The 23,922-nt window shown below is 34.6% G+C and overlaps 1 protein-coding gene across 4 annotated transcripts in view; it reads left to right on the forward strand.

Moving 5' to 3' along the window:
* LOC125665508 (Na(+)/citrate cotransporter-like) overlaps positions 1-23,652 on the forward strand; it is a 47,416-nt gene extending 23,764 nt beyond the window's left edge. For 3 of the 4 annotated variants that reach the window (XM_048898162.2, XM_048898161.2, XM_056152190.1), the window contains 13 exons: positions 6,611-6,760; positions 7,407-7,522; positions 9,790-9,917; positions 11,531-11,651; positions 13,250-13,411; positions 14,132-14,260; positions 14,999-15,079; positions 15,284-15,388; positions 15,550-15,632; positions 16,486-16,655; positions 17,371-17,535; positions 21,317-21,454; positions 22,471-23,652. In XM_048898162.2, the coding sequence (XP_048754119.2) occupies positions 6,611-6,760; positions 7,407-7,522; positions 9,790-9,917; positions 11,531-11,651; positions 13,250-13,411; positions 14,132-14,260; positions 14,999-15,079; positions 15,284-15,388; positions 15,550-15,632; positions 16,486-16,655; positions 17,371-17,535; positions 21,317-21,454; positions 22,471-22,650 (1,728 nt within the window). In that variant the 3' untranslated portion in view covers positions 22,651-23,652. The remainder of the gene's footprint in view (positions 1-6,610; positions 6,761-7,406; positions 7,523-9,789; positions 9,918-11,530; positions 11,652-13,249; positions 13,412-14,131; positions 14,261-14,998; positions 15,080-15,283; positions 15,389-15,549; positions 15,633-16,485; positions 16,656-17,370; positions 17,536-21,316; positions 21,455-22,470) is intronic. The other variant, XR_008799437.1, reaches the window with a different exon arrangement.
* The last annotated feature ends 270 nt before the right edge of the window (positions 23,653-23,922 follow it).

Genomic DNA, 23,922 nt, shown 5'->3' on the forward strand with positions numbered 1-23,922 from the left:
CTCTTTTCAATTCAGAGAGGTTGTTGGTAGTGAGAAATACCCAGATAAGGACTTAAAGATCAATTTGATTAAAAGGAAATCAATCCTATGATTAAAATTCTTTTACTGAAATGAGATAAAACTATAGATCATATTTATCATGAATCTAGGTACTTTATTATCAATGTATTTTTCTCCATAAGAAATAGAATCATAACTTCACTTCCTGATCATATCCTTTATTTCCTCCATATTCACTCCTGTTGTTCAGTATATGAAATAAACAATAGAATGTTTGTGGTATAGGCTAATTTCCGTGCGGCGGGTTGTTGGTTGTGTATTGTGTATTGCTCGAGAATTTTTCACTCATATGGACACGTTTTCGTGCGTCAGTGTGAAAGACATAAAGCTATGTTTATGTATAACTAAAACTGTTTTCCAAAGTGGTTTTGTAAGGACTTGTGTAAGAAATGATTTTTAACAACTTAACTAAGCTTTGAACAAGACTATATGTATATAATCTATTTTCATTATCAAAGATGAGAGACGTAATTTGATGCATTTGATAGGAAATACCTTCGAACTGTATAAAAATAACAAGTGTTAATTGAAATAAAAAGTTTTGATATAGTGGCCTCAAATTTTAAAAGAACAAGAACGTATAAGGTTCGAGTCCTGTCATGTTAGATCTTGCTGATGTCTAATGAAAGTTGAAGATAATGACCAGTGATCAATCTCATAACTTATATAAGGAATAGAAAAAATAAAGAGTTGGGCGAACATGGACCCCTGGAGGTGGGATCAGTGGCGTAAGAGGAATAAGCATTCCCTGTCGACCGGTCACACCCACCGTGGGCACTATGTCTTAATCAATCCATAGTCAAAATCAGTGTGCCAAGAATGGCCTAACAATCGGTATGAAACACGTCAGACAGCATTTGACCCAATGATAGGTTGTATTGGCAAACTACAATGTAGATCGTTATTACGACCATAGAAATTGCGAAATGCTGACTATAAACGAGACTGTTGAAACCCAACACTGATCGAAAAGAGTGCATAGGATGGCTCCCCAATATGCAATATTAAATTTCACTCGGTTTAATTTGTAGTAATTAATTTGTCTGAATTACCAGCCAGTGAGTTTTTAACCCAATGCATTTATTACGTCAATACAGATTTTACTGAGCAATAATGAGGGTCTGCTTTGCACTAAACTGTTCAGAGAGAGGGGCAGTAGGTCCCCCTTTTACACAGTGGTGCCATTTTGTTTGATTAAATTCCACTGAAGCGTTCAATAAACACTTTCATTAAGAACAGTATAAGTTTCGCTTTATTTCCTTGAGTAATAAGAGGGTTATATTTGTTAAAACAGTATCCAACCAAATTCAGTTGAATGTGCACGCACTTGCTAGTCAGTAATTTTGCCAATCCATTGAACGTCCCAATAGATATCTATTGTATAATTTTCAAACCAATTCATCGAAAAACAAGAAAGTGGACATAATGCGCGTTGATATCAGTGATTTGACCATGCCAATCAATTAAGTGTCTCAATATGTACTTATAGTGTAATATTCAGTCCATTTCATAATGAAACAATTCAGTTATTGACGTTTAAGTATTATCCAATCGCAATGTAGAGCACGTGCTTGCGTGTGCTGGTAAGCGGCTTTGAGCACACAGATCGGTAGAGAGTCCAAAAATATATCCACAACCTAAATTTCAACATATTTCATTGAAAACTAAAAATATAGACAAATATCCTGATTTTAAACGTTAATAGATACCCAAAAATAAAATCAATGCACTTCATATACACGTACATGTAAGTATGTAGTACTCAGCACTTGTGTTGGTGTCAATTAACAGGCACTCCTACTATATACTTACAGTCTTTTTATGAAAGTTGTAATGGTATAAAAAGTGTCCAATCCCAATTTACCACACACGTGTAAAGGTGCTGGGATTTTTTTTAACCAGTGACACAATAAGGAGTACTGAAATGAAAAGGTGAAAATAACGAACAGTGATCAATCTCATAACCCCAATAAAGATTACAAAATTAAGAGTATGGTAAACACGGACCCCTGGATATACCGGAGGTGAGATCAGGTGTCTAGGAGGAGTAAGGATCCCCTGTCGACGGGTCACACCCGCCGTGAGCACTATATCGTGATCAGGTAAACGGAGCAATCCTTAGTCAAAATCAGTGTGAAAAGAACGGCCTCAATCGGTATGAAACACTTCAGACAGCAGTTTACCCAATGGCAGATTGTAATGTTAAATTAGATTGTTATAAGATTGTGCGAAACGCTGACTTTAAACGAGACTGTTGAGACCCATGTAACATCAACTTATTTGTCAGTAGCCTGCCTCGATTTAAAAACTGACCACATGCAGTACAAGCTCTTGCGTATCGAATCAGTTGAGAGATATAAACACCATATGCAGATGATAATGGAATATTGCTACATAAATACGGGAAATTGACGATTGAGAAGCTGGAATCATCCCGTTTGTCATAAAGTTGAGTTGTTAGTTTGCCGTTAACATCTTTGTTTAATAAAATATCTAAGTATGGAGCAGATGTGGAATATTCTGTGGTGTTGTTTTTTAAATTATAGTTCACTGGGGTATATCAAATCGACATATGAATGAAAATCATTATTGTTAATAGATATGACGTATTGCAAATACAGACTTCCAACAGACTGTTGGAAGACCTTATCACCTAAGATCACGTAGATATTGTTAATGAGGAATCCCAGCATCTTTTTAATATCATCAGCAGAGTATATGTGTGTAGAATCAAAGTGGTGTTAGACAAAGTAAATTTTTGAATGACTGATGACAAGATATGAATATGTCCTTTTCCCATTTTTAATTTGATGTTAGTATATTGTTTAGAGTCAAATTCTGACCAATTCAAATTCGATGATGCTTCACAAAATTTTTTGTTTACGAGATAGAGAGCATAAATTCCCCTATATATCTCATTACGTAATCAATCATCATGTTATGAACATCAGCTGTTGCAGAATGTAAAAACAAACGTCGCTTTAAAAATGCTTTACAAATTATTTTTACCCCTCACGGCCCCTGATTGAAGGGACTGGCCACAAAATCCTCATATCATCAAATGCGTCTTGTAAATTTCTACAACGCTTCACAAGAAGTTTTGAGATCATTGGTATATAGGGGTCGCAAGAAAATAACTGAAGATGGCACGTTGTTTAGAATCTTAACATTCTGAGTAATTCATGTTTTATAATGCTTTACTAAATATTTTTTGTTTAAACGATAGAGAACATTGAATTTTCGTACATTAATCTTCAATAAATCCCTTATTACGTAATCAATTATCATTTTGCTGATATCACCATTTGCAGAACGTCTCGACAAACAACTTTTCTTCAATAATGCTAGTAACAAAGTCTCTTTAATGTTTTAAATATTTAGAAAATACTTTTGACCCCTTGATCCCTTATTTTAGGGACTGGCCCCTGAAACTTGATACCGTCAAAAGTATCTAGTAATCGTCCGCGTTTTTTTTCTATAACGTTTAACAAAATGTTTATAAGTTTCGAGATAATGGGGATAATCAGGTTTAACGATTAACCTTCCAATTCCTTAAAGGGGGTAGCAAAAAACGAAGATGACACTATGTGTAGAATAATATTTTGGGCGATAGTTGTTCTTTACTGCTTGAAAATGATTTCCGTACATTATTCTCCTATAAATCCCTCATTACGTAATCAATAATCATTTTTGCTGACCTCAGTAGTTGCAGTAAAAGTAAAGAGTCAACATTGTAGTTAAAATCAAGGTAATAGAAAACTATTCTCGACAAAGGGCGCTTCTGAAACCTGTAAGTCATCTCGTCTTTATGTCTTTGATGTTTCTTGCAATAACTTAGTGTTGGTTTCAGACATCACATAGTTGTATAAATATTTGTAAATACATTTGTACAGAATACCTTTAGAACTATCAATAAAACTTTAGAATGCTTTTATATTTTCAGAGGTGTTTATTCTACCTGTGTATTTATTACGCAGTTAGCTTCCCGTGCACCTCAGTGAACTTTTATAGCACGTGGTGGGTGTTTTGGGCTTAGATACGTTGTTAAACAGTCGTTAATCAATGTGTTATGCAATATGCGCACCTATTACATAATTAGCTAGAATATTTCTGTTCTTTAAGATTTCTGTCTCCCACGCAGTGTTTTAAGATTTTCTCTGTCTAATATAAAAACTAAATATTTCGAAGATGAAACATTTCCAACAAAATTTGATATCTAAGAACTTTATGTATAAGTAATGCCCCTTACTAATTTAGAAATGAAAATCAAAATGTGTACATGTCATGCTAAATGAACTTTCCGTTTTCAATTAGGAGGGGACAGTCCCCGTATGTACATCAAACATCGATATAATGTAAAGAATACATTAAACACGTTCAATTGACAAAATTATATTGTAAACATCGCATTTCTATTGAACTTGCATTGAGTGTTGAGTCTCTTAAGGTAATTCATTACACTAGAATTTGCTTTAATAAAATTTTGGTGTAATGAGCTACCTTGAAGGCAGTTGTTTTGACTAGTATTTCATATTAGTAGCAGACTGTTACCCGGACATCAAGAAACGAGGGTTTTAGATATTAGTAAAAAAAATAAATAAAAAATATTTGCATTTAATTGTATTCTTCCTTTAAAAGTACATGTTTTGGCGTTACATCGAAATGATTGCTGCATCGGAATTTTGATATCATGTCGACGTAGTTATTCTACAACACATCCCCAGATTTTAAAGTTTTTCATCACAAAATCGTGTTGGATTGTCAATACAATGTTTTTATGTAATCTAACCTAACAATCATTCAAATGAGGTACGTCTTTTGACCAAGCCGTTTTACGATGCTTTCCTTGCAAATATTATATTTCAGTTTTCCTGCATATAATCGTTGTTACATGTGCCAAGAGTATGCGTCTGTCACAGCCACCGTGTCGTGCAATTTGAATCGTCGAAAATTGGCCTCAATATAATCTTTAGCCAGGCAAAATAGGAGGAAACTTGCAATATCTGATAAAACTGGGGAGTGTCGCTCCCTGTGCTCTATCAAGGATTTTCCCTGGATCCACGTGTATAGATAAGGCGGACGTAGACCCCTTTGTCTTACATATATTTTCTAAATTTCACTTCTCATTATTATATGCTTCTGGCATCTATTTAAACTCTTGAAACAGCTTGTCATCACGAGACATAACGAGGTGCAGATTTAATGAAATAAGTACAGATGCTACTTATCTAATTCAGAGATATGAAATGTGCACTCGAATCGGTAGTATTAAATGATCAGATCTTCAAGTTATTAAGTTTTACACTCACTTAGAAATTTTATTCATAATTTGCACTGCAAAGGTCAAGTCATTGTCAGCATGAAGCTTGGAATTTCAAAACATATTCTGGTATGAAAATGATTCCTCTCCATTTGAACAAGCCTCATAAATATATCCATATATTTCATACTGATTGATAGGCTGTTCTTGGCACTCTGATTTTGACTTCGGATAATTTCATTTACCTGATCAAGATATAGGGCTCACCGTAAATGTGACCGGTGAACAGGGGATGCTTATTCCTCCTGGGGACCTGATATCCAGGGATCCGTGTTTGCCCAACTCTTAATTTCATATTGGTTATTGGAGTTATGAGATTGATCATTGTTCGTTATCTTCACCTTTCAAATCTCTATACAGCCATGAATGGATCACGTCGTGACGCGTGTCATTTCTGATTTGCCGAGGCGCCTATTCCATCATTACAGCTTCCGGAAAGGAATACTTGGTGTTTTTTAATTCTTATTTTGTTGACAGAACAGTGAAATGGTAAGGCATACTATTTTGGAAAATGTTTTGATTTTTCATGCACAGTAAAACAAAACTGCACATACATGGAAGAGGGTGAACTTTTTGTCTGTGCATTTCCGTTTTGTTTACACGTGTATCGATCTCGAATAGCAGACGATTTATTTTTTGCTTAATGTCAAATATCCTTCAATCATATATGAATTTGTTGCTACATATGTTGATTGATATTTATGATTATGAAATGGATCAGTTGTCTATTTTATTGTTTTATAAGTAGGTAGAATCGTATAAAAGCCATAACACAGGTCTACATTCAACAGCTGATACAGCGTCTAATCAAGTAAAAAATGTGAAATCGATATGGTCTCACTAAGTAAATTACATTTTAACCCTTTAAGTATAACTGTTTTTTTTTATAATTAGTGATGTCGTAATCGGTGTATTGCAGAATAATGGCCGCGGCATATTCTTGTCTCTGCAGTAACTTAGTATGTAGTACATATTTTAAATCTCACTAATACCGTATCTCACCAGTCATTTGAAATGTGCAGTTTGTCTTAATTTTTGGGTTGATATTTCATATTCATAACTGATCAGGATTCTTTATTTTGTCAGTGTCATAAGAAATAGCCATCTACTCCACCAGTAGACCAATTTTAGTGAAATTGCTTCAGCTCAACTGACACAGGTCAGTGCGATTTTGAACTCTGTCTTGCTTTCTCGTCCATTCAAACATCTTTTTTTTTTGTCTCGTTCCAGGTTGCACGAGCAGCGTACGGAGTTCTGATTATTGCCATATTCTGGGTTTTTGAAGTACTGCCATTAGCAGTTACCTCCTTACTTCCGGTCGTGATATTTCCTTTGCTGGGGGTTGCCAAAGTCAGTGTAGTATGTTCCAGTTACTTCAAGGTAAGAACTGATGGTTCTGTTCAGCTGTAATGTAAAAGTGAATGGATACTATGCAAACCTTGGTTTCTACGCGTCCATTGAAATATGCTTTCATCCTTCTCTAAATTTGCCCCAAACGGCTCATTGCTAATCGCTCAATTCATTCATTGATATTATGGGCAACATATAATAGGAGCGTAAACAAGTTCCCCTGTCTCAGTAGATATACATACAAGTAGTGCATTTGTATTCATTATAAAGACCTTCAGTCTGACTGTGTTTTATATATAAGGACACATTTAGGTGTAGTATTGACATCGATATAAGGAAATATTTCAACAAAATATAAACCTATGTAGTTTTTTATGTGATAATTATGTAAGAACTGTTCACAATTGATAATGCGTTATTCCATTATCAGCAGAGAAATCAACAAAATCTATGCAGTGCATTTCATTGTATTGTGATGTTTGCATTTGAATTCTGTGATTGGCTCAGACATATTTACATACAAATAGAATGGTAAATGAAAATGCTTTACAGTCCTGTATGTATTTCAGTATAAGTAAAGAAATGCATTACGTTTACATCGTGAATATTGTATAATCAGCAAATACCACATGTTGTCAGACATTTCCCCCCAGTTAAATGTTTTCTTGATATTCAGGACACATTGATGCTATTTCTGGGCAGCCTGATAGTGGCTGTTGCGGTGGAGAAATGGAATCTGCATAAGAGAATAGCCCTGAGAGCTCTGACGCTTGTCGGCCCAAATCCAAGATGGTAATAAATACAAATATTTTCTACTATGTAGTACTTGAAGATTTTCTCATTCAATCGTATCGTCTATGTATATATTAGGATCAAACTGGTTTCCGATGATTCCCCCTTTACATTCACCCAACCCAAAGTTTTTTAAGGTATTCAATGTACATGTAAAACGAAAGAAGATTGAACAATTTTGAATGATTTTTGAAAATCAAAATAAATGTTTAAAGTTAGATAATGATGAAAATGAAACATCAAATTCACATGACTGGTAAACGATTATAGAAGCCAACTTTTTTGCACTTGAGTCTTTTTGGAAGAGTTATCTGCCCTTGATAAAATTAAGAAAAATCTAATTTTCTTAAACTATGTGTGGTAAATGATTAATTTTATTTCATATTCTTATAAAGAGAAAATTATGGAACTTTTCACCAAGAAATTTGTATGAAAATCTAATTCGTACACCTTTATATTAAGGAGGTATGCTACACCAGAGAAATTTGATGTAGATGAAAAGTGGAGGATATGTACAACAATATTTTGATGTTCAAAATTTTCAAATTTACTTTATTTTGTCAAAGAATACAGTTTTAGTAGAAGGTAATCTGGGAAAAAAACCTTAAAACCCCTGCTGGACTGGAACCTACTGAGCTACTCGGTTAGGTATTTAAATGAAAAAGGAAATGTCAAATATTGCTGATATCGATTTTTTTCCCACCCATTTTTTAAAGGAAGTCAGCCATTATGACGATGTATGCGCATCTGGTGCATCAAAATTGATGCCGTATAAGTTTTACATAGTACTACCTTAATGCCGTCATCAGAGTTATCTCTCTTGAGAGCACTATTCAATGCAGTAAGCATCTCGCACAGAGCAAATTGTTGTATAAAAGGATATGGAAATCCAGTAATCCTATAGACCCAGAGGGACCCACTTGTCAAATCTCGGAACAAATTTGTGATATATTGTGATTTAGAGATGAAGCAGAAATCAATTTTGTATTGATGCATCATTTTTGCGCAGGCGATCCTCAATTACCGAGAAGTCATTAAGGAAACACACTGTTATCATTCTGTAGAATTCAACAAATATATAGACGATTTGTAATTCTAAATCAAAAGTTTCTCTTGCAAACAACTAGATGTCGGGATACAGTTGAATAAAACTCATATAAGAGTAACACAATAAAATGAGCTGATGAGAATATGTATGACTTTATAGATTTTATTGTCATTGTGACATTCTATCAGCCAAGGACTGTTATACTGTGTCAGTTGACAAATGATTTAGAAAGTCAACAATATGGACACATTTTGCAGCCCTTTTCCGGCACTAATGACGTCTCCATATGAGTAAAAGATTTTCGAGAGGGGTGTTAAACATTATACAATCATTCAATCAATACAACTCTCAACTTACAACGCTCCATGTTTGATTTGAAATTGAATGTAAAATTATATGTCAGTTTATAATATTGCTTTCTGAACTCAATACTATAATACTATATAGTAATTCTGTATAAGAAACAAAGTTCTAAGCGATTGAAGGCATAATGCATCTTCTCTCACAACAAGCTGTCAATCGTTCGTTTTGCAGCAATCTGACTAAAGTACAGACGCACATAGGGATATTACGATACACAATTTGTGCTTTAAGATGAAATTTGCTTTTTGTTTGGAATATGTTTAACCTGTTTTGGATTTACACAGGCTCATGTTGTGGGTTATGATTAACCTGTTTTGGGTTTACACAGGCTCATGTTGTGGGTTATGATTAACCTGTTTTGGGTTTACACAGGTTAATGTTGTGGGTTATGATTAACTTGTTTTGGGTTTACACAGGCTCATGTTGTGGGTTATGCTAAACCTGTTTTGGATTTACACAGGCTCATGTTGTGGGTTATGATTAACCTGTTTTGGATTTATACAGGCTCATGTTGTGGGTTATGATTAACCTGTATTGGGTTTACACAGGCTCATGTTGTGGGTTATGATTAACCTGTTTTGGATTTACACAGGCTCATGTTGTGGGTTATGATTAACCTGTTTTGGATTTACACAGGCTCATGTTGTGGGTTATGATTAACCTGTTTTGGATTTACACAGGCTCATGTTGTGGGTTATGATTAACCTGTTTTGGGTTTACACAGGCTCATGTTGTGGGTTATGATTAACCTGTATTGGGTTTACACAGGCTCATGTTGTGGGTTATGTTTAACCTGTTTTGGATTTACACAGGCTCATGTTGTGGGTAATGATTAACCTGTTTTGGGTTTACACAGGCTCATGCTGGGGATTATGCTGCCTTGCTGGTTCCTATCGATGTGGATGAGCAACACAGCAACCACGGCCATGATGGTACCCATCCTTAGCGCGATTCTCCATGTCATGAAAGAATCAATGACCCAAGGTCTGTTTTTGGATATCATTTACATTATTGAGCAGCAGATATACACAATTGGTAGTTTACCCTAATTTAAAGGAAATGGCACTGACCAAAAAGCACATGGATATATTAAACATTGAATGGTTTCCTGCGAGTGGCATCACTCTTCTCCTCATGTTGACAACTACATGTGAAGAATGTGTCCTCAACGAAATTTGTATTTCAGAACTAAAACTATCACCTGGCTTAAGCTTTACTAAACTTCTTCAATTTCAAGCTTTCATTGTAAACTCAACTTAGGCATCCGTTCGTTTTTATTAAACTTCTTACCTTATGTTACCTTAAAAAATTATTGTAACTTCCGACAGCTTATGAAATATCGTAAGTTTTCTTTCATCTAAATAAAAAATAGCTGCCATCGTGCTATTCCAGGACATTTGAAAAAAAATGAAGACAAGCCTCCCTCTGATCATCGAATTTTTTAACTACTTCAGAACACATTTGATTGAGTAAAACAGAAGCGTCGTATTAGTATACGTACGAAATTCTTATGTCCGAATTTTTTTCGTTAGATAAAAAAATAAAGATTTGTGATTCTATCAATTTTCACGTCATACTTTAAATTTTCACGTCATATTTTGAATTATTACATCCAATTTGAATACGAAGTTGATATCTCCTTTAGACCATTTTTTTTCTGTTCAGTCGCATGCATTTATAGATTAATGTATTTTTCAGACATTTATGGTATGTCTTTTATCATATACATTTTAGTTTGCTGCTGTAGTCATTAGTGGGTGCCTTATAACAAGACTGATCACTAACCTGTTATCATTGAACATACATGTACATGTAGTATACCGTAAGATCTCATGCTTGTACACGCTAGGATGAGTTTTAATCTGATGAACTTATGCTTAAAGGATCAGATAAACTTATAGACTTGTAGACACATCGGACTTGTCACACACGCAACGCACATGTGCACACACGCACGCACACACCCACACAGTAGACGCAGTTGCAATGTACGTTGTGATATTTTTGTACCAATTAATATATTTTCATACAGCACAAAATTCCTTACACGTTACCAAGCTTGGATTAACTAGTTTGATATAGTTCTTCTGTTTGTGTGCTTTTTGTTTACTTTGTAAATTGTTTTACGTCCCATAAGAGATTTTTTTCTCCCTTACTCGTATAAAACGTTTCCATCTTTTAAGTGAAATGCGACACGTTTTGACCAATGTATGACACCCTAGACGATTTTCTGCCATGTCATACATCTACCGTAACACAGGACCTCCATTTTTTAGTTCATATCTGAGAGATCATTGTTTATGTTACTAATGTTGATCGCTGGGAAGAGTAACAAACACTAGCAAGGATAATAGTCTTACGTTTGACTGGCGCTAGGATCGAGAATGCAACCGGAACTGCCAAAATTTTGCAGCCCTTCACCGGAAATGGTGAAAAATTGAGTGAAAAATTCTCGAGAGGGACATTAACCAATTTGCAATCAATCAACAGTGTATGTGCTAATTTAGTTGAGATGTAGTAGCATATTGATAAAGTTTTATAATTTTTCACATTGTCTTAATGAAATATATTTTCTGAAGTCTGATGTATTTCTACAGAACCAGTGGAAGAGACCGAGTTAGTGGAACAAGGAATTGCCCAATCCCAACCAAACGGTAAAACTGTGGTGGAGACCTTAGAGGGAGAGGAAGTGACAATACGAGACCGGGAGAAGGATGAGTAAGTTTCAGTCCGGAGTCAGTCAAAATCAGTTACACTTATTCTTGAGTCATTCAAAATCAGTTACACTATATACCGGGGTCAGTCAAAATTAGTTACACAAATTCCGGAGTCAGTCAAAATCAGTTACACTAATACTGGAGTCAGTCAACATCAGTTACACTAACACTGGAGTCAGTCAAAATCAGTAACACTAATACTGGAGTCAGTGATTTTGACTGACTCTAGAATTAGTGTACACATTTAACTGTTTTTGACTGACTAATTCCAGAATCTGTCAAAATCAATTACACTAATACTGGAGTCAGTCAAAATCAGTTACATGTGTACACCTATTCCGGAATCAGTCAAAATCAGTTACACTAATTCCGGAATCTGTCAAAATCAGTTACACTAACTCCGAAATCAGTCAAAATCAGTTACATGTGTACACTAAATCCGGAGTCAGTCAAAATCAGTAACTCTAATTCCGGAGGAAGAAAATGTTTAACTATTATCTAGACCTAGTTTTCTATGAGAATGAATTTACCTTTGTTACAGCTACAGTAAGTATTCAGTTACATGTGTAGGAAAACATATTCCTATCGATATTTTTTCTTAGATAAACAGCGAATAATTCTGGCAATATTCGCAGTTTGTTATTGTACATCTCATATGAAAAGATAAAGGAAGATTCCACTAATGTCAAATTATCATTTATCAAAAGTAACAAACAATAAGAAACATTAGGTATAAACACAATCTCGCTTAAATTTTAATATGGACTGTAAATTGCAAATTGACCAATTGAAGTTAAAAAAAAACCCAGATTGACTAAGAACATATCAAAAAGTATCCCAGTTCAGAACACGGATGTTCAAAAACACTAAATATACCCCAAAAAAATCACGTAAAGCGAGGAATCATGCCACCTCCAGGGAAAAAAATAGAAGTTGAAATTAGGTGTTCAGGAAAAAAAAAAATTCTGTTCAGTTGGAGAATATCGATTTTACAATCCTTCACTAACGACATTAAAGAATTTGGAGCAAATTAAGATGGTCAAATTACTGCAAATTGCACATAGGGATTTCCAGCATATATTCTAAAATCGATATACGATATCAAAACGACTGTAGACTTTAATGACGATTTGTTAACTTTGAATGCTTACAAGAACAGGAACCGTGGGCGTTTTCTACTCTGGGTTTCCAGGATAAGTTCCATAAAAGTGCTTCATAAGACATAGTTAAGTAAAAACCACACAGATGGAGTTCTATCATAACAGTATATAATTTGTACCATTTATTCATAAATGCTTCCTGGCCCAAATTCTGACGACATAAAGAGATAGTATTTATCAAGATGCATCAACGATGTCATTTGGAAACAAATAAGGTATTTAATTCTTTGCAATACAATTTGCAACACAAGCAGAGTTTTTATGAGATATTGGTGCATGTTAAATCATGATTTATGGATGTTACAACTTTTATTATTAGTACCAATGTGTTATCGTCTGTGCTTCATTGATTGACATAGCCTTGTGTATTCTGACGATGTCTTAACATACGAACTAAAACAGAGAATAAACAGAGAAACGAATCTGTTCTATTATTCAGAGAAAGCAGGGACAGTGATTTAGAGTCTACAACACCCAATGAAACATTCATCCGCCTCACAAAGACGTTTGCCCTCTGTACAGCATATGCCGCCAATATTGGAGGCATGGCCACCTTAACGGGGACTCCGCCCAATATCATCCTTAAAACTATCGCTGATGAGTAAGTTTGAAAATGCACCAACACCAGGAATGAAGTAAAATTCAAGATTTTCTGCCTGAAATTAACATTACGTTTTTGAAAACGTTTACCATATTTTTTATAATGAACAATGAAGATAACGGACAATGATCAATATCATAAATCCCATGAATTATGCATTATTGTAAGTCTATATATAATATTACCTGTAAAATTATTGTCAGTGGATGATATTCATTTCATGGATTATCTTTTTGTTTCAATAAAGAGATGACTTTACCAAAAAAAAGTTAACTCGTTCTGCGTCAGGTAGTGTTACTATAAAATGAGATAACTCGTACCACTTTTGTTTTGTAAATAGCATAGCACGAGTTATCCAATCTTATTTGAATGTAGACTTTTTTATTTGAATCAAATAAGTTTGGTTGTAATGTTCAAATTGTATTAACAGCAAAATGAATAAAACTTTGAGAACTTCGAGAAAGAAAATGAAATTGCTATTTAGCAGAAAAGAATGAAAATTTGCTATTAAGATTTATGTAAATAGACAGCAGTATACAGATTAAATCGATAAAGAAGTTTATAAAAATAAAACATAATGGAGGATATGAGGGCAAATTTTTAAAAAAAAATCACCCTTTTTGATATAACGTTTAACTAGATTTTCTTTTTATCATACAAAAGCATATCAAATATAAGAGACCATTTCAGAGAAGTAAATCACGTACCGTTTGTTTACAGGGTGTATGAAAAAACGGATGGAGACTCCGGAATTACGTTTGCCAACTGGTTGATTATAGGGTTTCCTCTGTCACTTATATGTCTCATCATAACGTGGCTCTGGCTCCAAGTCTTCTTTGCTGGTAGAAGGTACTGTAACATGATTGTTAACGGTTAATTATACATGTGGGTGGTATCCATGAAAGGTGAAGATAACGAACAAGTGATCAATCTCATAACTCCTATAAAGGTGAAGATAACGAACAAGTGATCAATCTCATAACTCCTACAAGCAATGCAAAATAGATAGTTGGGCAAATACGGACCCCTAGACACACCAGAGGTGGGATCAGGTGCCTAGGAGGAGTAAGCATCCCCTGTTCACCGGTCACATCCGCCGTGAGCCCTATATTTTAGATAGGATGTAGGAAGAACAAGGCACTATATATGTGAGATTCCGGTACAGGCGACGGAGTGATGTTGATATTGTATTCAGACATATTGTTTTTTTCGCCGAATATAAAAAGTGGAAGAAGAAACAAAAATTTGGATTTTAAAACTATTTGATGCCAGGTATTGGGGCTTAGAAATGAATTGTAATACTTTTACTTTGATGTAGTAGACGGAACGGTAAGGTATGACATCTTCTTTATTTTCTTTACACGTGTTTGGGTTGTTAATTTTTAGTTTTTATGTTTTTTATTTATTGCAAAAGTTATGAAATATTCCAGAAATACAACAATATTTTTAAAGTTGTTATCCCAAAATGGTAAAAATATATAAATCTTACTAAAGAAAGTGTTGAAAACGTAAATGTAAAGCATTATATATTAAAGAATTACCTTGTTTTTAAAGTTTCGATCGTATTTTCTTTTGTATATTTTGCAGATGCTTCCAGAATGATTCAGATTCTTATGAAAGTGTGAGGTTGTATTTACGGAGAGCTTATAAACGACTAGGTCCTATGACGTATGTATTATTCAATATTTGATTGATTTCTTTTTAAAAAAAATCTATAGTTACAGTAGCGTAGTAATTTGTTGTCTTCTTCGTAATTAAAAGGTTCGTGTTCGATTCTTGACCCCATAGATATCCATCTATCACTATGACATCTTAAATTATCTAACGTTGCAAACCATTGTATTTCTGAGCGCAGTTTTATATTCATTTAAGATTTCAGGAGAAGGTTGTGTTAATTGTGTTCATCGTTCTGGCATTGCTGTGGATGACGAGGAAACCAGAAGTTGTACCGGGATGGGGATCTCTCTTTGAAAAGGGGTAAATATATATCATCTAGCAATAGTTCTAAAGCTCGACTGGGAGTTTTTGTTGTTGCACAAAATGGCCTAATTTTCCTATGTTCTACATGCAATCCCAACATGCGAGTGAAGAGTTTACAATATACTCTATGATTGGACTGTCTTTTCTCTTTTGTTTAGGTACACCGGGGACAGTATCGCTGCTGTTGCTATTGCTGCCTTTCTGTTTGCTTTTCCCTCTCATATACCATGTGTACATAGCGGTAATTTTATCATATCTACAATCATTTGTCGGTAAATTATTAGCCACCCAGAAGATAAAAAACATCACTGCGCACTCCTACATGTGAATGTCATATGATGATAATCCCTTTTGTGTTCAATTCTCACATAGTATGCTTTGTGCACTGTAAACCTTTTATTTTACAAAACACATATATGGTAAAAACTTTTAACATCTGCATAAAAGAGATGATGAAGTTTCTTAATTTGTTTGTTTGTTTGCGTCCCCTTCATAAAGTTTTCAGTCATGAAGTGACGTCATCAGTTTTAGGTGAAGAGTAGAAGGATACGATGTATGAAACTGAGGGTCGTAAGCGTGGGGAATGTCATTGTGCTAACGCCTACCGTGACACAGACATCCAGTTTTAACTACATATTCGAAAGACCTTTAATTTTTTACTTCTAATGGCGGTCGCTTGGCGAAGGAACATCAACAACTTAATTTAAACGTCTCAGGCTTGACGCTTCACGGAGATCAAGAATTGAGCAGAGCTCCCTAGCCACTAGCTATCGCTGATCTTCTTTAAAAGTTATGCTGTAGGAATTCGGGTTAGAATAGGTCCTCAGTAACCCATGCTTGTTTATGTTGTAAGAGGCGACTGGGGCGGTCCTTCGTATGAAACCGTAAAAACCGAGGCCCCGTGTTACAGCAGGTGTGGCACGATAAAGGTTTCCCTCTGCTCAAAGGCCGTGAGTGCTGAGAATAGACCTAAATGTTACAGTCCTTCACCGGCAATGGTGACGTCTCGATATGAATGAAAAATTATCGAGGGGAACGTTAAACTATGTACAATCAATCATTAAAAAGTTCAAAGTGATTGTTTTGTTTCAAAGACATGGGAGTGGATGAGGAGGAAGGCGCTGGTGACAACGAGAGCAATTCCTTTAACAAAGATAGATGGAAGTTCCAGCCTCTGCTAGATTGGGAGACTGTGAATCAGAAGATACCGTGGGGCGTTCTTCTCCTGATGGGTGGAGGGTTTGCTGTGGCCGCAGCCTGTGAGGTATGACGCTTTACTGAAGGATGCAGATTACAAGACGAAACTCGTTGTTTTTGTCTGTATAATTGGATTTAAAACATGATGGAAATTACTCATGCACTTGCATTAGAATCGCTGATATATATGACAGGTTAATTTTGGTTTTATTTTCGTTGTGTTCGTGAACAAGCCCACGTATCCAAAATATCCTCAAACAAAAGAAAAACCTAGTATAAAGAACGACAACTCGCCAATGACAGAGTCGAGATATCTCGAATATGTTCTTCTCTTGCCGTAAATTCTGCATTTGTTCTGCGAGTTGACAAACAGGAGTTTGTTGAGTATATATATCTCTAAATAGTCCCTATGGAGGAAGGATAACTAGCAGTAATGGGATGAAAATAGGTCTAGCATCAAGTTGTTTATTCACGTGATATTTTTAGAAAATGAAGACACAAAATAGACATTCTTTCCTTACAGAAAATTCTTCATTTGATTTACCCTATAACGGAAATATTTATTTAGCATGTACTACATTGTTCAAAATTAGGTAATTAAAGTCTGCAGAAAAATCCGGAAAAAATTAAGTCATTTAAACATCATATATACAAGAAGACTGAATAAGCTTGCTGCTTTTCTAGCATATAGCTGAAAAATGCACCCATCCCAATGTACCATACTTGTCCATGCATTTCAGAATGAATATTTACATTGATGCTTATGATTTTATTTTTGCCAGTCTTCTGGTTTATCTGAATGGGTGAGTTCACAGCTAGCTCTGGTCATGAAGAGTATGTCCACTTCTCTAGGAGCACTTCTTCTATCTCTGATGGTGGCAGCAGCGACCAATGTGACGAGCAACTCCGCAACAGCAACCCTCTTTCTTCCAATTGTTGGCAACCTGGTACGATGAAATGCTTGCAACTTTTTTATGTTTTACCTAAGATGAGGTTGTTCTTTTATTGTTACGGTTGAACTACTGTTACAAGTCATACTCGTTTGTTCATAATTAGTTCCCCTCTTTTTTGTGTTATTGTTAGAGGTTTTTATAGTATAGAACTTGCTGTGTGGTTTAGTTTTTGATAACCACAAAGCCCCAACTTTCAGGAATTAAAAAAGCCCTTTGTATGAAATTAATTTTATAGAATTCAATCGTTGTACTTTGAGATATTGAAAATGAAATATGCTTTTCAGCTTCTAAATGAACAATATGTGTATATCAAGTTTGAATTTTTGGCATAATTGAGTGGACCTGAACAAGTGAAAATAACAAACAGTGATCGAATTCGTAAATTCTTTAAGAAATACAAAATTACGAGTATGGCAAACATGGACACGTGACGTACCAGAGGTGGGATCAGGTGCCCAGGAGGAACACGCATCCCCTGTTGCCTGGTCACACTTGCCGTAAGTCCCATATCTTGATCAGATAAGATAATCTATAGTGAAAGTCAGTATGTAAAGAATGGCCGAACAATTGGTATGTTAAACGCCAAATAGGCCCAGTGACAACTTGTATTTGCAAATATGATTTGCAAAATGCCAACTTTAAACTAGGCTGATGAAACCCTGTAACATCAACTTATTCGTGAGTAGCCTGTCTCGATTCAAAAATTGATCATACACAGAAAATGCTCTCGCATATTGAATCAATTGAGAGAGATAAACACCATATGCCGGTTATAACGGAATATTGCTACGCAGATATGGGAGGTTGACGTGGGAGAAGATGAAGTCATATAGTTTGTTATAAGTTGTTAGTTTGCTGTTGACATCTATATATGTTCAATGAAATATCCAAATATGAAGCAGATGTGGAAGATCCTGTGTTGTCTTTTATTTCGAGTTCACTTGGATATATCAAATGGACATATGAATGAAAATCAGGTTTTTTTATAGATAAAATGTAGGTACATTTAAATGTCAAATTGAAAGCCACATCAAGATGTTTTCCTATATGGAAGCTTTTGAATAAATTCTGCCTCATATGAATACAAAAAATAGATCACAATTTGTGCCCATGGGAATTCCAACAGACTGTTGGAAGACTTACTCAATAAAGACCACGTAATCATTATCAGTGAGGAACTCCAGCATCTGTTTAATATTAATATCAGAGTATCTGTCCGTAGAATCAACGTGGTGTTTATCAACGTAATTTTGGGTGACGAATAAGCACATGATATAAACATGTCCGTTTTCATTTTTTATCTTTTATGTCAAAAAGGCTGGACGTCAATTCATTGTGAGGAATGGTCGTGTAAATTGTTGAAAAGTCGTAGGTTTTGATGTTGTTGATTTTGGAAAAGTTTTGCGGTTTCAAGTTAGCTAAAAGTTCTTTTTTAGAATCCACATTTACTTAAAGTGCTTTAGAAGTTTAAAGTATCTCCTTCACAACAGTTAATGTTTTCGTGAGGATTTATGAAAACATTTACTGGATCTTGCCAGGTATCTCTTTTAGAGTTTTTGTAGAGTTTTGGAATCCAGTATAGGCACGGTAGCCCATATTAATTCATTCCATTGACTGGGATATCAAATTGTAATATTAAGCCTTACAAACAAAGACAATGTTGTTACAAGCTTTGTCAGCTGGAACCAATACATACATGTATTCCTCAGGTAACCTAATTTGTTCATCAATTCTGGTTTACTAAACATACGCATTATATGAACTTTTATTGTGAAATTCTATTTCTGGAAATGGGAGGCTGGTAGAGGTATGCATTGTATTAACAATGTACTCCCTGGATGCTCGTAATTTCGTAAGTGGAGTTGAGACAGCTACCTGCTGCTGTCGGTCGTTATCAATCTAGCCTTCATTAAACACACAGGGAACAGAATGTATGACGTCACAATCACTAATAAATTTTTAATAATTTTCGGAAATCTTGATACATTTTGAAATGTGAATAGAAACAATTGTTGTAATATCATATTATTGGATCAAATTGAAAATTAAATGTTGTTAATGTATTTCTTACCATTCAGTAAAGTACTATGGGAGCTCATTCGCAATATCAATAAATCATATACTGGTTGCGGTTGCCCAGTGGTTAGAACGTTCGCTTCGCAACCGGAAGTTGAGTTCGATTCTCGATTCCAGCGACTAATACGGTTAACATAGGTAGTGGCTGTTCTTTTGTCAATCGCCTGGCATTAGAAATGAAAGTTACTGCTCTTTCAAATATGACCTCACAAACGGAGGTATCATGTCACGGTAGGAGATAAAGAACCATCAAAGTTGCGACCCTTAGTGCCACACATACTGTAGGTACTACACTTAAAGCAAGTGAAATCTTTATTTGATGGGAATTATGATACCCCTGTAAATGAAGTTTTGGGGGTTGGATAGGAATCACCTTGTCCGCCTATCTTTCTGTCTGTCTGTAGACATGATTTGTCCAGAGCGTACTTAATTTGATTATACATGTTACGGAATATCATTTTATTTAAGCTTTGTATATATCTCACAATATATGATTTTATCAAAGCTTTTTATATATTTCACAGTTACGAAGTTGTACACTGCTACATGTATTTTGACTGGTGGGACAGTTTGGCCTAGAACAATATAAACACAAAAGTATCAATCAATGTAGAAAAGCTGACATATACATGTATTGAAATGAATTCACTCTTTTAACACTCATTTAACGTAGTTCCACCCTCCTGTGACGTAATAAGATTTCGCAAAGTCAATAATTTAATAAAATTATTATTAATAAGATAAAAGGGGTCCGTGTTTGCCTAAATCTCTATGTTGTATTGCTTATAAGAGTTATGAAATTGATCAATGTACGTTATCTTCACCTTTCATGCATGACAGGAAGATACACATAAATTTTGTTGGAGTCTTTTTCAATAGCTATTGTAAAAAACTCTTGTTAACCATGAAATATTTCAAAAGTGTTACATTATATATGATTAGTTAATTATATGTTTCAAAATATTGAATCCAAGGACAATAACTCTGTTTTCATTAAGTTATGTAATAAGTCCATTATGCAATAGATTTCCTTTTTTTTTTTTTTTTTTTTTTTTTTTAACAATTATGTTGTATATTCTTTAAAAAAACAATTTCATGAAATTGTTATGAATACTATTATATTGTTTTAACCAGATTTTGTGAAATTTTGATAATGCTTTTTAGGGAAAATTGCAATTTTCTGACATTAATAACAGCTATATGTGTGCTAATTGATAACATATTTTATTAATAACGCAACGTACTTATTTCATAATCTTTATTTGTTACTAAGATATATTATTTGAAGAATCAACAATAAAGTATAAGATTGAACCTATAATTTTTGAGGGGTGGAATTACCTTAACTTTCCTTTGAGACAGTTCTATTTATTAACTTTACTAGAGGGGTGGAATTACCTTCAAAGAAACCAAGAATTGCAGCAGTAAACTGTAATGCTCGCGAAATGTGGTAAATCAATACTGCTATTTTCATTTCATTTATCAGATTTTAATATTTGTCAAATCTTAAATGTAACGTTTTCCCCTGCATTATATTTTTCCCCCTGAAAAATCGAACTTTTGAGTTTTCTTCAAGAAAATTGACTGCTATATTTTTTTTAAAGATCGTATGACTTCATGACTTTGAAATATTTAGAATGAATCGTTAATTATTGCCAATAATTTCTCTCGCTTCTTTACATTATCTTTCCTATTGTAGGCGATTGATTTAGGAATACATCCACTTGCCTTCATGGTTCCTGTGGCCATTTCGTGTTCTTTTGCATTCATGTTACCTGTTGGCACACCACCAAACGCAATCGTATTTTCTACAGGGTACCTAAAAGTTAAAGATATGGTAAGTAGTCATTGTCCGAACACAGATCTATCTTTTTAAAGTATCAATGATTTTGACTACGGATAACTCCGTTTACCTGATCAAGATATAGGGCTCACGGCGGGTGTTACCGGTCGACAGGGAATGCTTACTCGTCCTAGACACCAGATACCACTTCTAGTGTGTCCAGGGGTCTGTGTTTGCCCAACTATCTATTTTGTATTGCTTATCTGATTTTTTAAAAGATTGATCACCGTTCGATATATTCACCTTTCATCAGTAAACAATTAAACATATCTGCTTGACGAGTTCACCAATGAAAGGTGAACATGATGAACCGTGATAAATCTCCCATAAGGAATAAAAGATAGGAAGTTGGGCAAACACGGACCCCTGGATATATCAGAGGTGGGATCAGGTGCCTAGGACGAGTAAGCTTTCCCTGTCGACCGGTCACACCCGCCGTGAGCCAATATCTATCGTTATGCTTAGTGAGATATACTAGTATTTTTGAATTATCATGATAGGTTGTTTTGCATTAACGTGTTTGTTGTATGAATCTTAAAGTAGAATTCAGAATCAAAATTATTTATGCTTCCGAGATAATAGATCGAAGGGTGTTTTCTTTTTGTCCTGTCATAATTCTAATCTTGGTTTTAATGCTTAATCGTATCGTATAGAGGCATATTTGTATCATGGGCAAATCTGCAATATTGTCTGGGTTGCCTGTACATGCATGTCTCCGAGGTCGAGAAATGTTTTATTTTGTAAAAGCCTAGGCATTAGCCGAAGCTTTATATTTCAAACAACATTTCGAGACACACACACACACACACACACACACACTCTCTCTCTCTCTCTCTCTCTCTCTCTCTCTCTCTCTCTTTAACATCCACCACTGTTCTGATAATATATTGATTCATCGGTATATATTGCAGAATAATGGACGCGGCATTTCTTTCATCTCTACAATAATCTTAGTAGATTAATATATAAATATAAGATACACATTGATTCCAAATTCCTCATTAAAACAGGTGATGGCTGGTTCCTTCGTTAACTTGGTCACAGTTTTGGTCATGATTCTGGCAATGGTACTCTGGATCACTCCATTTTATAATTTGGATGAGTTTCCAGCTGGATTTCTGACGCTGAAGAATCAGACAGTAACGGCAGTAAACGGAACGATATCTCCTTACAACATCACGTCGTCATAATATTGTTGTATCCCCACTGTGTTCACGTCTGCTACTGGTGCCGTAGGATGTGTGGAAATGTGTTTTCATTCCGACGTATTTGGCCATTAATTGTTTATCTTTTAAATAATTAATGTCATTGTAGTATATAACAAATGATTAAAATGGTAACCTAGTTAGTTAAATTATATACTTTTTTTTTTATTTTTGTTGATACGCTTTTTGCTTGGGTCTTTCACTAATTACATATCATCAGATCGTTAAATAGATACATTTCCTCTCATGTACATTATAGAAGATAGTCATGATTTATATTTTATACATCATATTTTAAGTAGAATCTCTTCATATTCTATATTTATTACTATATATTGGAATCAAGTTTATCTTTCGTGAGAAATAACATCTGACCATCTAGAGAATATTTTCATCATCCAGAAATCAATGAAAGGATAGTACGAGGTCCGGAAATCAATGAAAGGATTGTACGAGGTCCGGAAATCAATGAAAGGATTGTACGAGGTCCGGAAATCAATGAAAGGATTGTATAAAGTCCAGAAATCAATGAAAGGATTGTATAAAGTCCGGAAATCAATGAAAGGATTGTATAAAAGTCCGGAAATCAATGAAAGGATTGTATAAAGTCCGGAAATCACTGAAAGGATTATATAAACTCCGGAAATCAATGAAAGAATTGTATGAATGCAAACGGGACATGAGGCTCATGGAATATGTTGAAATGGAAAAGTGGAGAAGAGCTAGATAATTGGAATAGGACCGGGGTTTAAGGGATGGAATCAGATTATTTCACTCATGATTGTGATATTGTTAATTTAGTTTTGTAAACTTGTAATTGTATTTCTGACTATGATGTTTGCATTGAACTTGCCATGTTTTGTATATTTGCTGTGTAGTGCTTTATATGGTCAACGTTACTTACAGAGAGCTCGTTATCGTTTTGTAGAAAAATGATTTATGAAATGATACATATGTATTTTTATATCATTAAATACTGAAATAGCTTTAAATAGTTCTGATTTTGAAAAGCTACATTCCGTTCGTTATTTAAACCGACAAAATATCATTATCAAGTTCACAAATGGAGACCATTGATGTATTTTAACGTACTAGTAAGTTATAAAATACTAGGATCCCTTAAAATAGATTTGTTCTTCAAAAGATAGAAACATATTATGTCATACTATCTATACCAAAAGAGTGCTACTGATATCATATAGACCGGCAAGACTGATCGACCGCTGTTCGTAATCTGTCTTTTTATATGTACTATTG

This window comes from Ostrea edulis, chromosome 10 (genome assembly GCF_947568905.1).
Source record: "Ostrea edulis chromosome 10, xbOstEdul1.1, whole genome shotgun sequence".
NCBI classification, from domain to species: domain Eukaryota; kingdom Metazoa; phylum Mollusca; class Bivalvia; order Ostreida; family Ostreidae; genus Ostrea; species Ostrea edulis.